Source organism: Tetrao urogallus (genome assembly GCF_951394365.1).
Source record: "Tetrao urogallus genome assembly, chromosome: 8".
NCBI lineage: Eukaryota > Metazoa > Chordata > Aves > Galliformes > Phasianidae > Tetrao > Tetrao urogallus.
The window spans coordinates 15,886,066-15,904,499 of record NC_136821.1 but is presented as its reverse complement, the minus strand read 5'-3'; the positions used below and the strand labels follow the sequence as shown (position 1 = coordinate 15,904,499).

Below are 18,434 nucleotides of genomic sequence, written 5' to 3'. Positions count from 1 at the left end.
CATCTCTATGATGATTTGCAGAGGAAGTTTTTAAGTTGAACCAGAACAGCGATTATTTTCCTGTCAAAAATAACATATGCCACTGGATTTTTTTCCACAATATAAGTCGATACTTCTTAGAAAAGGTCCTATATATCTCTAATCAGTATGAGAATAGTGCAGATTACTACTTTGATTAGACTTTCTCTCTCTGAATACTAATAAGATTATTTAGGAGCACCACTACGTTCATTCTGCAGTACAGTTGCCATATGAGGATTTTCTACATGTAAAGTTCTATACTTAGATTCTGCCTGCTCCTCTTATGGATGTATAAAGGAGAAGAAGGTCATAGAAAATTCTGCAGCCCTCTGGGAATTTGTAGTGAGACTAAAGGGAAAATGAAGAGCTTAGGCACATAGTTTCCCACAAAATCCTTTTGAAAACTTAAATTCTATTTTTGTCTGAAGGACACCAAAGATGCAGTCCACTGATTTTTGGGCTGCTTTGAAGGATGTTCTCACCAAACACTGACTGAGAAAGATGCAATTAAGTCTCTAAGGAGAAAAATGAAGCTAAGCATGTGTGATTTAGGTGCCTGAGGAAGGAAGCATGCAAAAACACGATTTCTTCTCTAATAATAATTTTTTTCAGCAGAAATGCAATCTAAACAGTTATTTTTGCATTAATTTAGCAGAAAAAGAAATCCAACATTAAGTCTCAATAGTAATTGTTCAGTGATACCTAGAACATGTTTTACTGCTCCAAAGTTTATCTTATTCCTTGCTTTAATCTTTTATCAGTTTCTTGAGGATTCAAAAATAATACACTCTTCAAAAATCTATTAAAATGAAGAGCTAAAATATGAATAAAGCTAGGGATCCATAATTCATGTATACAGTATGCTTACTTTGATTTTTTTTCCCTTGATATTTATTTTGACCTATATTTCATAAATCCAGATGAAAACATTTGCCTTTTAAAAAAAAAAAAAAAAACAAGTGCTACAGTAATACTAGCAGTCTAAGGATTAAAATTATGGTTTTATTTAAGCTCTACATCCAAATCTGTTCCTGAGCTTGCCGCAGCTTTGAAATCATTCCTCAGTATACCAACTACAGTAGATAACTTAAAAACAAAGAAAAAGAAAAACTTACCTTGCTGTCTCCCTCCACTCAGCATCCTCTCCTTCACGCCAACAAATCTCATCAAGCTCAGTAAAAAGATCATGAGGAATGTGTTCTTCATCATCATCTGTTCCAAGAATAAACTGCACTCTTTGTGATGGAGTATCTGGAAGAAACACAAAAATATCAGACCCAGAACACTTTATTTCCCAGAGAAAGAAAATACCTAGAATTTCACAATAATATCCAGACTTTTTCTCTAACACCACTTACTGCTACACACAAAACATTATAAGAATATTTATACATAAACATTTTCAGACTGAGACCTCTACTTACTGCAAGGTCTAGTCTGCTAATGAAATAAAATAATCTAAAGACAGAACAAGATGTAGAGAAGTATAAACTATTGGAAGCTGGAACAGTACCTCATAGTAAAAAAGGCAGCATATTTAGAGCTGATTAAAGTGATTTACTCCATTGTCACAAAAAAAAAAAAAAACAAAACACTTTGCCACGTTGTAAATCTGCATCTATAGATCTAACTGTTCACAAATCTGGTGAACTATATCTGCATTCTTTGTTTTACCTAGCAGGAGAAAGAAACAAAACTCAGCCTCTCTGGGAATAACTGGGAACTTCTGCCACTGCTTAACCCTTTGAAAACTGCTATGTAATTAGGTTGTTTCATATGAGCATGCTTTTTTCTGCCCCAGCTTCCCCCTTTCATTCTTCCTGTCTCTCATTTACATTTCTGTTATCCTCTATATTACTTCTCAATCCTTCATTTCAGAACATTCCATGTATTTCAAGGATGTACTATTCTTCCTTCATGTCACTCAGAAAATTTCTAGAACTCAGAGTACTTGAATGAACTTATTTATTCAGCTCAAACGTTGTAAGAATAATAATTTTAAAGCCTACTTATTATTTCACAAAGAAACCCTGGATTAAATACAGGAGAGTAGGTAAACAAAGAGATGGCTCAAGAGCTACTAAAAGCTTTAGGGAACGGAGTGGCAGGAGGAACAGCTATGGGGACAGAATAGGCAAAAAAGAACAGAACATCCACTTCACCCTTTCCCTTGTTGCTCTTTTCTCTTTTTTTCTTTAACAATGTTTCAAGTTTGCTTTTATTCTAGACTCTCTTTTCATCTCTCTCTACCTACTTATTTATTTGTTAAATTATGACCCTCATATCCACACATTGGTACATTCTTACAGAACAATAAAATAAATACAATCAGCAGGCTGTGATCTGAGACTAGGAAGTACATTCTGGTCAAGAACTGTGCAATTTGTTAACACTATTCTCCAGAAGGAAAAAAATTCAGTGAGATACCAGCTTAGAAAGGACAAGCACATATGACTATTAACAGATCATGGAAAACAACCTACTTTGGGAGAGAGCTGGACTGAGTGAGAATATGAGAATAAGCACTGCCAAGAACATCCTGTACTTTTGATAAAATCAGCACCAAGAACTGATTCAATGATTAACAGCAAGAGCTACTGTTAAGTAATAAATTAGTGTAGCTGCAGTTTTATAGGATTACAGAAGCCATAGAACTGTTTGAGTTGGAAGGGACCTTTTAAGATCACCTTGCTCCAACCCCCCTGCTACAGGCAGGAACACCTTATGACAGTTTCAATATTCATGCAAATGCATGTTTTCAATACATGAAGCAAAACAGGATTTCTGAAGTCAGGTAAGTAACAACAGAACAATTTACAGCCACAGTTTGCTCTAAGTCTCCTCTCTAGTTCATTGTTGATTAACAACAGTGATGAATCTGCATGAAGGACAAAAATGCACTAAGTTCTCTTTTTCTCTGTTAATACAATAGTGAAACTAGCTGCTAGATTCTGGATACCATTTTTGCTACTTGCATTTGCTGCTGAATATATATATTTATATATGTACATATACACACACAGTTTTATTTGTAAAACAGTAATTCTATTTCAAGGACAAAACCCTAACAAAACTATTGCTATTAAACAATAGCAACAACAACAAAAAAAAAAAAAAAAAAAAAAAAAAAAAAATTAGATCTGTTGATTCTGCTTATAAAACTGAGTTAACAGGATTACACATGCAAGCAATGCCAGATAGATTTGGCTTTTATTCATAGGAGAAATAAATATCAAATGTCACTAACGTGTTATATAGGAAATGAATAATGTGTGATTCGAAAACACTATGAAAGAATACCTCAATTGCTGACTGTCAAACTGTGATAACTTAATCCTCACTGTAAAAGCACAATATTTGCAAAATAGGATACTCAATTTTTCAACTAAGGAAAACAGAAACTGGTTTGAACACATCCCTGTCTATTTCCACTTGAAGTAGTAAAGCCAGCTTGAAAAACAAAAAAATCTTCATTTTATTAGCTCTATTTCAAAAAAGTGATGAAAGTAATCTAGATTGGGCTGAAAAAAAAAAAAAAAGAAAGAATGAGATTAATTTATTATTTCTATTGCTGCAGTTGTTTTATAACAGAGCACAGAGAAATTAGAAGCAACGTGAGCTTTAAGTTGCGCACTAAGCAGCTGATGATTATTTCAAGTAAATGGTTCATCTCACTAGCTCAGAAAATCCTCCAGGACCAGCTGGGACTGGGCAGAAAGCAGTCTGCTGCATGACAGGAGCAGGACTGCTGTCAATACCACACTTGGCTGAGCCATCTGAGTCAGGAAAAGCTGAAGCAGTTTTCTATTTGCTGTGGCTACAGAAGCTCATGGGAGCCTACTGCCAAACCCAGCATTACACTTGGGCTAATGCTCACATCATCCATGCAGCACTCACACAGACGCCCACACTGCCTCTGATGCTTTAAATACATTGCCCATATGAAAATTTAAGGATTGCAGTTTTAAAAATCCATACCTTCACCATCAAAAGGATAGACATTAAGATCTGGCAGATATACTGTTGTAAAAAGCACAAAGTCAAATTGGGATGCAGTACTGAAGAAAGGAAGTGATCCCACAGATACACAAAGATTCCACACAAATATGAGAAGAAACTTCACAGTGAGAGTAACAGAACACACAACAGGCTGCCCAGACAGGCTGTGAGGTATCCTCTGGAGACATTCAGATCCTGCCTGGATGCATTCCTGTGTGACCTAATCTAGGTGTTCCTGCTCTGGCAGCAGGATTGGACCAGATGATCTTTTGAGGTCCCTTCTAATCCTGACATTCTGTTATACCAGACACACTGCTCAGTGTGGTCATTACCTTCAGACTGAAGTCATTAATGTTCACAAATCAAAAGAAAGGTATGTACACAGATATACCAAAAACAGCAGTGCTAAAAACCAGATTGGGACATCACTTAATTCCCAGGTGACAGTAGCAAACACTGCATTCTGGGACTACATTTGAAAGTAGGCTTGGAGGAACAATGGCCTACACCACCATTCTACCTTGTAACACACATGTAGGAAAGAATCACAGCCAGGTCAGACAGGCCCTGGGCAGCCTGAGTTGGTGCATGGCAACCCTGTCCATTTTAGGTGATTGGAACTGAATGATCATTAAGGTCCCTTCCAACCCAAGCCATTCACTGATTCTATGATTCTTAGCCACTTCTTGTAAGCTCAGCTCAGAAAAGAACACACTCCACTGCACCACTCAGAGTGAAATGCAGCTCCTCCTCAGTGTGTGCCACAGTTTCTCCCAAAACAAAATGCCCTGCCATTAGGCAGAATTACACATAGTCTGCCCAAGCCATACCACAAGCAGAATTATGGTTTTGGGTTTGTATCAATTATACTCCATATTTTGTCCTCCCCTCTGATGTAATCTAAAAACGATACAAAAAAAAAGTATTTCTGGTAATATTTGTGCTATAGTCTCAGAACAGGGGTCTACATTTCTAATCCTGCTAGGAATCTGAATTTAAGGTCAGTATTAGTAGGCTAATACTTTCTAAATTAGAAAGCATTTCAAACACTAAAATACAATTTGCATTAAAGAATTTTGCATAAGATAGCAAGCATCACAGAAAATATTTAATTCCTACCTCATGCTCTAGTACATTAATACTAAATAAACTGTTTCTGATTGTTCATTGCATAGGACATGCTGTAGGCAGGGTGTGAACTGGCTTAACATATTGACATCAATAAAAATTTTCTTCAAATGAAAATGAAGTGGTGTGAGCAATCCAGAAGATCACAGAAATGAAAAGATCACTTCACACAAACATTCATTGCCCTCCTGCTTGTGCTCACCAAGAAAGTGGTGAGTGTGGGTTCTCCCCCCCCACCTCCATCTTGTGCAAATAAGACTTTGCCCTTCAGCTCAGCAATTAGCAAATGGAGTGATAATTTTTTTATTAGAAATATGGTTTTTAAAAATTACATTACTAAAGTACACACAAATTAGTAAACACACATACAGTACGCTTTTGAAAACCTCTTCAAAGACCTTAGAAACTGTCTGTTAGGATGGGATAAAATATAACCTTGCTCCTGTTTTCAGTAAACTCTATGTTTTCCTCACTTCGTTTCCATTAACCCAGGGCTATGACACATAACCTTATCTTTTGCATGTCACAACATGGACAATCCCCAAGCTTCTATTTCACTTTTTTTTTTTACCCAACTCTTAAAACTGCCATTACATTACATTATTTTAATCCAGATTTACAGCAATCTGTTCCACAGCTGCCTAGAAATTCAGACTTCCAAGTTCAGCAGACAAAGCACAGTTAAGAGGAGGGCAATTCTCCTAAACGAACTGTTTATAAATAAATTAATTTTCCCCATCAACACCCCTTTGAAGTTTGAAATGAGCTACTGAATATAATCAGGTGAGTTCTTTGATTACACTTTTCCACAAGCCCCTCTACTGAGAAAAATCCCACTTTACAATTCAAGTTTTTGCTGGTCTTACCTTCAGAGCACCTTTCCTGAAACCTGCATATACTCCTCTGCTCATTTCACTTCCAGGACTGCTTGCCATAACTACTATAATGAGTTACAAGATTAAATCTCTTTAAAACTAGAGAATTATTAAAGCTAGTTTCCAAGACAGCAAAGCAAAACTGGCACTAGTCTCACCAGTGTCTGCTCTTTTAGAGGACACCACAGGAGGCTGTAATCAAACCCCAGATCCTCACAGCTGCATTCACTTTACCCTCATCAAACCTGTACTTAATGACATAGTACAGAGAGCTGATGTCTTCCTATTCTACCCCATTTTCAAATAGAAAACACAGAAAATTGCCAGTAAAATCAATCTGCATAGCAAGCAAGCAAGCAAGCAATAACCTGCCAGCAAAGGGATAACCTGCACTGCCTTTTCAGTACCACCACAGTCAGCAGTGTTAGCTGACAGCGTTGTCCCCACTTAGCTTGTGGCCCCCATCACCCTCCCAACAAACAGCACCGAGGGGCTGCTCTAGACTAAAGACAGCTTTTTTGCCAAATTAGTTTTAACTTGAATCAATTCCTTAATTTAATTCACAGAACAGCCACTATACTTGCACCACAAACAAAACAGAGGAGGAGGGGAGCTTAACACCAGCATGAAACTGGAACCTTAATTACAACAGCTGTGTTTCAGCTGTAACAATAGCCCTGTTCAGCAGAGCAAACAGCATTTCTGTACTTTAACTAGAGTGGATAATTTCACTGGATTTCTCTTTTCCTTCTATGAATTATGAGGTGAGATAGTCAAAATCAAGATCTTGTAGTTGCTTAGCTTAAATTCTTAAACCCAAAAAACCTTTCTGCGAGCAAGCCATGTAATCTGAAAATTATACAAAGACACATCCTTATAGCAAGTGCAAACAACTTGGACAAACTCATACCATCATCAGGAGTGAACAGACAGGCAGAGAGACACAGATGTAGAGAAAACAAAGAAAAAAAAACATTTCCGTAAGTATTCTGCGCCCCCAAGTGACAGGGCTCACTCCTTTTTACTCCACTAACTACATAATCTACATTTTATTTGTCTACAAACTCTGAAATTGCAAATTGAAAACATTTGGGTTATTTTTGAAAAGTGACAGTAGGAGATAATTTTTCTTTTTCTAGAAAAGCTTTTATGAGCTGCCATGCAAATGTTCTAAAAAAATATATTAAAATCTATGATCTGCAGAAACAATCCTCAGAAAGTAGCTGGTACAGCTTTCTCAGCCATGATTGAAAGGGATTACCTAAAATCTTCCAACTGTGGGCATTACACTGAGCACAGGTGTTTCAGACCCACGTTGATACAAGGAATTTAAAGCTCTGTCTCCCACTAATTAAAAGCTGGGGGGGCACCTGATCAGTGTGAGAGGTGGCCTGTGCAGCCCCATGGCATCATGCAAATGCAACTCCTAATGAAACCACATAGACGAAGTTACAAATTATGCACCTATAAATTATGACCCACCACAAAGAAAAAATGCTTTATCTCACACTTGGTAAACTGCACTCTGGAGCACTTCATGTCTGAATATTTCAGGCCTTTACTTCTTCCAGCATCTGTATTATTCAGTTCTCACACCTTTTGGTTTTATTATGCCTCTCTTTAATACTTTGCAACTTCAAAACACTGCTAATTTATTCTCTTGTATTGTAAAAGTCATCCTGTATCTTTCTGACTTACTTAGAAGCACTATTTTCTATAAGCCAGTCTCACAGTGCCTTTTTTCCTATTTCTTTCTTGCACCTGCTTGTTGAAATGCTTTTTCTTTGCCATCCTCCCCCTAAATTCCCAAAAATGCAGCCTTCTACTATTCAGGGCACATGTGTTAAAAGGGGACTATGATGAGAGGCAGTAAAGCATTTCTGTATGTTCGATTAAGTCAGAATGATTAATAAATAAATGGATTATTTCAGATTTGTTCTCTTAGGTAGCACTGGCCCGCATGCCAAGTTATGCATTGAGAGAATAAAGTGCATTTGTCTTCTTCGCAACTTCCTTGAGCCCCTGGGTACTGTTATAACCGTGTGGCCATGGGCAATAAGAGATAAGAAATATTACTGAAGTTTAGTGGATGCAGATTTAGTAAGGGAATTATCCTTCACTCTCTCTCAGAAAATAAATTATACAAAAAAAAAAAACTTTTTTCTCTATCTAGGTTTTAGCATAAGCTGCTAAAATTTTCCTGTAAGGAAAATCCTCAGCAAAAACAAGAGTGTAGATGTAGACTACCATTAATTCCTGAATAATTTTGTCTGCCTGTAATTTGCTCTGACTGTACTTAACCCCTAAAATGCCATATAATTTTAAGCATTATGAAGGCAAATCTCTCTTGATTTGATCTATGTGGTGTCACATTTATACCTGGATAGACAGATGCCAAAGCTTAGTAAAAGTTTGGTTTCACGGTGAGGCTGAGGGGAAGAATCCTCAAATTTTACTACTTAGATATTGTTTTAAGGTCAAAAACCGGATATTTCCAGATTTTTACCAGTGTTTAATAGCTCTGCTGTTGGCTATCTTACAAAGACTATTGTAATCACTTAAGCATTTCAAAGAATATCTTCAGCATTCTGGCTCTGGAGAAGATCAAGACATTTCTGGCCTATATCTTATCTATCCTGGTCATTACAAAAGTAATAATTTTAAGTGCCATGACCTACACACCCTCTACATGGCAGTCATAATTGAAAAATCATAAGTGAAAACTTGACTTACGAATGTGCAGTCTTACACTTATTTCAAACAAGTACACCTGCAGACAAGCTCACTAACTTATGCACTTCAAAACCTTTTATATATATATGTGTGTGTGTATTTATGTGTGTATGTATAAATTATTGCCATTCCACTCTTGGAGCTCCCCAGAAAACAGGTTAATTTTCAGTTTGAAAAGAATTGTATTCAAGAATGCATATTATTATTTGCACGCTGTCAAAGACTATTAGACTGAGCCATTTCAGTTTATTTTTGCTTTTGACATTAGGAAGGACATGGGCCTAGGACTCCAGAAGTTAAAAGAACAGAGTTAAGTTTTCTGCCAAAATGCATTACATATTGGCAATTAAATAAAACCAGACGACTCAATAGAAGACACTGCTTCATACTTTAAGACACCTCACTTCTTGGCTAATGTAACTTTTCATTGTTTCTTTTTAATCTGATATTATATATATATATATGCATATTCTTTCTGAAAACCATTTTTAGTAATTTATGAACTCTTGCTGTTTTCCAAGAAACTGATTTTAATACAATGTAGAGTCTTCTACAATGCATTTGAAATGTATTCCAGATGGAAACAATTCAGCAAACCTTTTTTCAGTTTTCAAAGCATTTCATATTTACTACATTTGAAAAAGATTTTACTTTCTGATTCATTTTCAATATGTGAAATATTTGAGCATTTCAAGGTGTTTACTGTACACTTAACTACCAGCATTTACACAACATATTTGCTTCAAAGCAAGCTGATTACATAATACAAACTTCAGCTTTTAAGAACGTCTTATAATTACTATTCTGTAAACTGAAATTACATTGGTACATTTCCCTAATGATTTAAAAACATTCTCTTGCACACTGACAACTGGTTTCTTATACATGCTTCCATTAAATTTCAGCTCTTATTTATAGCCTTGGACATTTCAGCACATGCACTTTTTATTTGTGAAGAGCAAAGAATATTCTCATTTGTCTTGAGACAGAGCTTACCTCATCTACTCATTACCACTTTTTTTCCTGTTCTATGTAATGTACTTTTTTATTTAAAAATCTGAAAGTTTTAGGATTTTTATATCATTTGTAAGATTTGTTCATTGAAAGATACTTTTTTTCTCTTTGCCTTCAAGTGCACAGTAGGCTTGTCTCAGAATAGCATCTTAGAGTACTATCTAAGGAAAAAGGCACAATCTAGATGATATTTTATCTTAAAACACTACAGATGCAGTGACATCAGCAGTATTAAAACTAAACTAATTGTAAACTAATTGTAAAGAACCGCAACTCCTTGTAGGAGATTATTCTTTTACATCATTGTCTCAAAGCTTGCTGGGGACACAGATGAAAAAGTCCAAGCAAGTCCTGGGCAAGGGTTGAGAAATCCTTTGCCTGAGTGGCGCAGATGCACAAAGCCAGGGGAAACGAGAGAGAGATAAGCTGCAGCTCAATGGCCGTGAAGCGGACTTTTGTGTGAGCTTATCTCGAGGAAGATGGCCATCTCAGGGGGTACTCACATGACTCTTGCTCAAGCACCCAGGGATGTCACATAGGCAGAAAAAGAAGGACAAAATGGGGACCTACAATTATGAGGTTTAGGTTTTCTGGCAACAGATTCCTCATGAAGAAGAATGGAGGTTTTCTGGCAACAGATTCCTCATGAAGAAGAGGAGGTTTCTGACATGAGAAGCCTTGCGACTTGCCTCTCTCCCTCCTGGACTTCCTCTGTGCTCTACCACGATGATGAAGAACAAAGGTGTCTGTCAGGATTTACAATAAACCGGTTGGACCAATATTTGAACCATTGTTTCTTAATCTCACGCTGGGTATGCAGATATTAAAAGAACCTCATCTCCCTCCTATAAATTGGAGCAGACCTCTATGTTATGTTTTAGGGGCAAACATTCCAGCGCTTTCATGGAGCTGTACTAGTGCCAGAAAGCATGCACCCTCTCTAGATGGTCATCGCACTCTACCTTTCTATAAACACTCACGAACAGACTCATACAGTTGTAGGGATTAGTGAGGTTTCTTGTGAACTGACTACCTCCGGCTACTGCCATTCATCAGAGAAACAAATCCTGTATTTTCAGCAGAGACCAGAGAGACTCTGGTGGGGTTTCCAAAATCCTGCTTCCAGGCCTGTCACAACCACAACAGGGGGACAGCTCTTGCACAGTTGTATTGACGTTTATTGCAAAAAAAAAAAAAAGCAAAAGTAAAATCTAACTTACCAAATGGAGGAGATTCTCTCCCATCTTCTAATCCTGAATCTCGTTCTCTGTCTCTTTTTCTGTGTTTATGTCCACGGTGCCTATGGCGCCTGTGACTTTTTCTTCCACCCAGTGGCACGTGAACGCCAATGAACAATGTTCGATGACCTATTAATAGAAAAAGAGTTACCTTTTAAAAAGAGGCTGTGGCAAAATAAGAATATTAATAACTGTACTATCATTAATTATTAATAATTATAATAATTTCTATAATTGCAATGGTATAAATCACTATAATATTAATCATTGTAATATTATTAATTACAATAAAGATGGTGTAGAGCCACAGATATACAACCTCCTGATACAGGACAAAATCCCAGTTTGGAAGTCCACCTGATACAGTGCCAGATTTAGAAAAAAAAAAAATTGCATCTCTGTGTATGAACTTTGATTAAAGGAAGACAGGTGTTCTGTAAAATATCTTCCAAAACAGTAATATCAAGACACACAGATCTCTTAGCACTGAACATTTGGTAAAGTCGCTGCTTGCCTTGTGTGTGAAGGAACTTTACAAAACTCATTTCTATTTATGAGCCAAACCTTGACAGAATTCCTGGGGGAAATTTACTGAAGAGAGAAGAGAAAAAAGACTGGGGAAAAAAAAAAAAAAAAAAAAAAAAGACAATAAAACACTATAGAAGCTAGTCAGCAAAATTTCTATGCAAGTTTATGTGCTCACATTATAAATATATAGTTGTTAGCTTAGGGTGGTTTTTTTCTATTTTTCTTTCTTTTTCTTTTTCTTTTTTTTTTTAATAAATGAGGAAGTACATCTTGCCATGCCTGCCATCATCTTTGTGTTTTGAGCCTGAGGAATTTATGTTCCTCATCAAGCCCAAGGGATTTAGCTCCCTCAGCTATGTAGGCTAGCAAATTCTGTGCACAGTTAAGCATTCAGAAGGAGAGCACAGGGGAAACATGCAGAAAGTATCACAAAACAGAACAAAAGGGAAATGAATCATGACTCACTACAGGCTGGTCTCCTACATTTATTCAGCAGAAAGACACAGTCCAGATTACTCATCTCAAATAACATCTATTTTCTCCTTGAAATGAGCATAACGTAGCTAGTGGATAATTGCTGCTTTGCTGTAATCATTCAGCACTGTCAATCATCTGAAAAAGGCCAAGAACATTAAGCTAAGGGAGCACATGATCTCTAATCTCATGGAGCCTTCAGTGGGGGTAAAAACACAGCAAGGCAACTATTTGTGATAATACACCAAGGAAATTCAAGGCTAACAGGAATTCTCAGCAGAGACAAAACTAGAAAAGCTAGAGAGCAGGCTCTGGACACTACCTCATTTTATTTCTTTAACTGTGTGCATAGAGGAGACTAGAGACTAGAGACTAGAAAGCAGAACCATTAATTCTGAGAAAACCATTCTTTTAGAGTCAGGACATTTTCTGAAGCTAAGGCCATGAGGAGAAATTATTTATTTTACCTATCTCATTCCTCTTACACATAGCCTAAGGAATGATTTAAAGAAAATTACTGCCTTCAGTGTATTCCAAATGTATTGCAATCAGTGACGCATGAAACAAAGAAAAATGTATGCCATAAAAATAATTCATTAGAAAGATACTGAAGGGCAGCAATAATGTAGTACTTACTTTCCTGTTCACTTTCTTCGGTAGAAAAAAAACCCTTCAAAATAACATTTTGAAAGGATTTTAATCATTTCCACAGGTGCAAATGGATTGCTCTTTTTAATTTAGTAATTTAATAACTTCTTGATGATTTTTGAAGAAGTGGATACTCTTATGCTAGTTTGTGCTACTTCAGTACTCAGGTGTACTTATGTCAGAAGTGCAGATTCAGGTTCACTTCACCTAATTTCCAGGGTTGAAACCAGGACTTGAATCTAGACTGTTTTCTATTCAATAAACTGGGAAATACATCTTAAAATGCCAAGTGTCTGAATAGCAAGATAATTTTTTCAATGCAGACTGAATTAGTTCATGCTGAAGAGAAATTAAAGCCAGAAACTGATACGAATTACCAGCAAAAAGCAAAATTGATCCCTTCTGTGCAAATGTAGAGGTCAAGGAATAATTTCAACATACAAGGGAATCCATGTCCTTGTAATGAGGTACGCTCAAATAAAAATGAAAAAAAAAAAAAGAAATTCACAGGGGAAATAGTTTTCTATAGAGAAATGGTGGAGCAAAAGTGAAAAATCTGAGTAAATAGTTCACTTTAATAAAAGAGCAAATATAGAGGGGAAAAAAGAAGAGAAAGAAGATCAGCTGGGATCAAAGCAAAAATTAATGAATTCTAAACTGCTGGCAAAATGACAGTTAGCAATAAAAGTTGGGGGGAGGAAAAATTAACTAAATGCAATCAATAAGATGATCTTACATCAAATAACCTGTTTGATGATACAGCTGATAAAATTTACGACCAGAACGTAAGCTACTTTTTCCTGTACAAGTAGACTAAGATATTACTAAATAATTGTTTCCAGTGAGAACTACATGTTTCCCAAGCCCAGAATGCCAGCCATAAAGCTATCTCACAGGCTCCAGTATAGAGCAGGACAGTTCCTCTGATACATTTCTTGTTGCCTTAACTCTGGAGATGTGCATCCACACCCATCCCAGTGAAGTTCTTCAATACTTTTTTTTTCCCCGTGAAGAATTATAGCACTTGAACATGAAAGTAATTTGAAGATGAGCATAATTAAGAACTATGCTTAACATAAAATTTTTAACAGAAATACAAAGTGAACTTTTATACCAACATTCTAAAGGAAGGACTTTTTCCAAAGCAACATTTTACCCAACCCTTTACATTTTAAGAGAAACTTAAAAAGACTTGCTTTTATTCCCACCACCATATGCGAATTCCAACAATGAGCTGGACTCTGTCATTTTTATGTTGGGTACTACTGGTATTTTATGCAGTTTTATGAATACAAGTTGTGAATAATGCCTGAACATCACAAAATTCCATTGGAAAATTCCAACAAACACCAAGGGAATCACATTTTTTCAAAGTGGATGGGTAAACTGACCTAGTAGGTGGCATCCCTGCCCACAGCAGGGATGTTGGAATTAGATGCACTTTAAGGTCCCTTCCAATCCAAGCCATTCTGTGCAATGCTAGGTAAAGAAGCTTTTTGGTTGTTAGGTTTGTTGCAGACAAGACATTGTTATACCTTCAACATCTATATTATTCCTATTTATCCTTATTTAGTTGACTTTGGTGTACTGATCTCAGGTGGAACAGAATTGATTTTCTTCATAGTGGCTGGTATAATGCTATATTTTGCTCTGAAAGAAAAGTGATGCTGATAATACACAGATGCTTTAGTTGTTGCTGAGGAGAAATGAACAGAGACAAAGTTGCTTCAGCTTCTCACAGAAGCCTGACAGCAAGAGGACTGAGGGTGCACAAATTGCTGGGACAGGACAGAGCCAGGACAGCTAAACTGGCTAAGGGGTATCTTCCATACCATATCACATCATGTGAAACTACAGAGCTGGGGAGAGTTGGCCAGGGAGGCAGCTGCTGCTTGGCAGCTGGCTGGGCATCATTCGGCAGGTGGTGAGCAGATGCATTGTGCATCACTTGTTTTGTAAATATATACTTATATCTATATATCTTTATATAGATATATGCACACGCAAACACTATATGTATACACATATACAAAGCATATATATATATATTAAATACACACATACATATATATATATTAAAGTTAGGGTATACTACCATTATTTTTCCTTTCTTTTTCTGTCTTAGTAAATAGATTTTTATTTTCTTTTGGGTTTATTTTGTTTTGTTTTTGTGGGGTTTTTTGTTGTGGGGGTTTTTTTGGGGTTTTTTTTTTTTTTTTTTTTTTTTTTTTGAGTTCTCTCATCCATCCTGCTTGAGGAGGCAGGATGGAATGAGAAATGCTCAGCAAAGTGTGCTGAGTTGTCTGCCAGGTTAAACCACAACAATTCAATTGGTTTGGTTTTCCTCTCCCATTTTCTTATGAACTGTCCTCCAATGATAAAAGCTTAAGAAAAAAAAACCATTTCTTTATTCTGTACTTCTGTGCATGCGTGCACAGATACCTACTCATAGTCAGGTCCGGGGAAATACATGCAGATGAACTGCACTCAAGTACACACATGCAGATCTGTGGTTTGGGAGAGAGTTAAGAGGTTAGCCTGTTGTTTTTTCTAGAATAAAAAGCAGCTATAATAGATGAAAAAGGATTTATTTTACTAATACTTATATTCAAAATAAATAAATTTTATACAAAGACAGATTTATTCCTCTCCATGGTTATATTTCAAATTAAAAAAATCAAAATTAATTTAGACAACAGTGAACCACAAGATTTATCTGTGTTCCTAAGCCTTTTCAGCTAACCTTACATTAACATCAATCAAATTTTATCATGGAAAGAATGTTTTTTTTCCTGCAAAAACACAAGGTGAACTAAAATGTTAATTTATTTCTTATGTGCTAATAGGAAAACTAAACCTAAGTATAAATGTTTTAAGCATTAGGACTTTTTTAAAAATGAACTTCTGAGAAATTAATTTAATATGAAAAGTTTATTTACAATCTAAAAGCTTATTAAAGAAATACAGTAGACTGAATTGACCTATTCTGCAATGTCACCTTAATGCAACGCCATAAATACACTACATATACAAATCCACTGTATATATAAATTTATTCAAAGAAAAAAAAATGTCTGAGGAATAAAATCTAGAATATAATTTTAAATCTATGCATTGATAGGAAATGAGGCGTTCGCCCCATGAAGTTTACCTTCAAAGGATTAAAACACTCCTTAAGCAAAATATTTAAAGTATTAAAGAAATAATAAGCCTTGTTATTATGTGTTCTTTTCAGTTTTACAGGATTATATTAATAAATCCAACTTATGTTTTAAAAGATTTTAAAATTATAATGAAGTTCAGAGAGCATATAAGCATACATAAAATCAAGATTTCCTCTAAATTTTTGAACAAAAGGGGTATTATTTTGCTGTAAATATCTGCCCTTTCTCCCTCTTATCACCCTAGAAAAGACATAAATTAAACATGTATTATTAACATAAATGTCTTGCAGAGATATTTCTTAAAATAAAATCTAAGTGGAAGAGTTATTTAGGATTGCTGCATTCCACAGAAGAAATTTTCCTTTACACATAAATTTTATTTTAAGATCCAGTAACCAATTAACTATTAATAAAAAGGCAACTTCAGGAAAGCAAACATTCTCTACAAAGCCTTTGAAAATGACAGACCTAAAAATGGTTTTCAAAACCTGGATTTCAAAATTCTGAATTTTTAAAATTGAAGGTTGTTTAAGCTCCTAACATATTCATGAACTATATAGAAAGGAAATAAATTTAGCAGAATTTCTGAAACTTTGACAACATATATCCCAGTGTAATTAATGGCATTCAATGGCATAAGATGTGAAATGGTGGGAATGAGAAATACCATTGCAATTATCTGAATGGGTGTGACTTTGCAAGAGACAACAGAGATGGAGAGAAAGGAATTTAACTGTCTCCCTTAGTTTAGATAAATCAGTATCTTTTTAACAGGATGTTGAGTGTGCAAACGTTTTTGCCCGAGTGCCTCCCGCACTCCTTCCAAATAATTTCACCCAGAAAATACACACCAATTTGGTAGTCAGAAGACACATATAAGATACATTCATTCACCTCCCTTCTTCCCCATCAGGAGAGACTACGTGTGTCTCCATGTTACACCAAGCATTTGGGACTCAAGTGTGTATCTTTCAGTGAACAGCCAAGCTGGTGTCTGTTGCATGCAAAGGAAATGCCCTGCCATGGATCGGGACATCCATGAGCTCCAAGTAATGATGGGACACCTGCCTCTGCTTCTCTACACTCTCAGCTATTCAAACCAGACTTGGGCCCCTGCCAAAACCCAGCTCACAGGCTCATGGGCACAATGGATAGGGGCAGATGGCTCTTGACACATTTCCAGAAAGCGAGCAAAAGCAGGCTTTTGTGACCTACTAAGAAAATGCTCTGCAATGTCAAGATGCATTGAGAGAGAATATTTTGCCAGTGGTTCAGCTCAAGTGACAAATGACTGCTGACCTCAGCACTCAAAAATGAACAGTGAGGTAGAGACAGAAAAGCAGCGGTCCACGTAGAGTTTCGGGTTTTTTTCAATAAAAATTAAAAAAAAAAAAAAAAAGTATTTTTCCTTACAGGAGAACAAGTAATTATGATGAATTGTGTAGGAGTTGAGAGAGGTGAGTCATTATTCGTTATTGTAGTGCAGCAAGGAGGCAGAACTGCAGAAAAAGCAGAAAAGGAAAAGTTGTGCTTCCTAAACCAACAGTTTACATAGCTGTTTGTGGATAAGGTTTGTTCAAGGAATATTTTCTTTTTCTTTCTGTGATGCTATGATTTGGAAGAATCAACAAAAAGCCTCTACAGGTTTTTTAGATCATACACAAAACTGATGTTCTGGGTTAAAATACAACAGAACCATATTCTGGTTCAAGGAAGCATTAAGGATATATTGAATATGAAATATAAGAGCATCACACTGCAGTCATTACAGGACCTTTTTAAAAAGCACTGATTGATCACTGCCTTCCTAACAAATCTATTCTTTTAAGAGAACATTTTTCCAGGCTGCAGCTGGACTGAAAAAATCTTTTTAACTGCAATAATCTCCATTCCCCATTACTCTATGTTGTTCCAGAGGAGTCCAGAGACATGGAATACACACTCCTATGACACAATCAGGTCTCACACATTCCAGACAATTAAAAAAAAAAAGAAGAAGAAGTAAAAAACATTCAGCAGAAAACACATAATAGAGTCCCCTCAGACACACATGCCCTTTCCACTGATGTTTGTTGGAGGAAAGATGTTGACCTACATTTCTTCATTATTAATAAGCAAAAAAAAAAAAAAAAAAAAAAAGAGCAAACAGTACTAGCAGTACTAGCAGTACTAACAGTATGTTAAGAGCTAAATATTTTAAATGACTTTATCTTGCAATGCTCCATTTTTTTCATGCATGCTATGCAGCTTTCACTTATAACGGTGAGAAGCTGGATGAAAAGGAAAGATTCTATTAACAGGATGGGAACATTTCATTGAAATGATTTATGTGTCATCTTGTAGCCATCATGACCTCACAACATTATGAAAAACAGGTTTATTACAGGATAAATTTACCCTTTCTCTGGTAACTCATCTTCCATAAACATATACAGCTTCTATTACAAAATTAGTTTGGTACATTTTATTTACCAAAATTTTGAAGTGTGAAATATTTAGAAATATTAACTCCCAAAAATATTGAACAGGTTTATTTTTGGTGAACTTTAAAGTAATGTCAAATTTCAAAACTTAAAGCTAAAGCTTAAGATCACCATGTGGCTTTCAGACAC

At 35.9% G+C, this 18,434-nt stretch overlaps 1 protein-coding gene across 2 annotated transcripts in view; it reads right to left on the bottom strand.

Moving 5' to 3' along the window:
* SLC4A10 (solute carrier family 4 member 10) overlaps positions 1-18,434 on the bottom strand; it is a gene marked incomplete at both ends in the record, with an annotated part of 153,269 nt that overhangs the window by 70,346 nt on the left and 64,489 nt on the right. For both annotated transcript variants that reach the window (XM_079539328.1, XM_079539327.1), the window contains 2 exons: positions 1,137-1,272; positions 10,991-11,137. In XM_079539328.1, the coding sequence (XP_079395454.1) occupies positions 1,137-1,272; positions 10,991-11,137 (283 nt within the window). The remainder of the gene's footprint in view (positions 1-1,136; positions 1,273-10,990; positions 11,138-18,434) is intronic.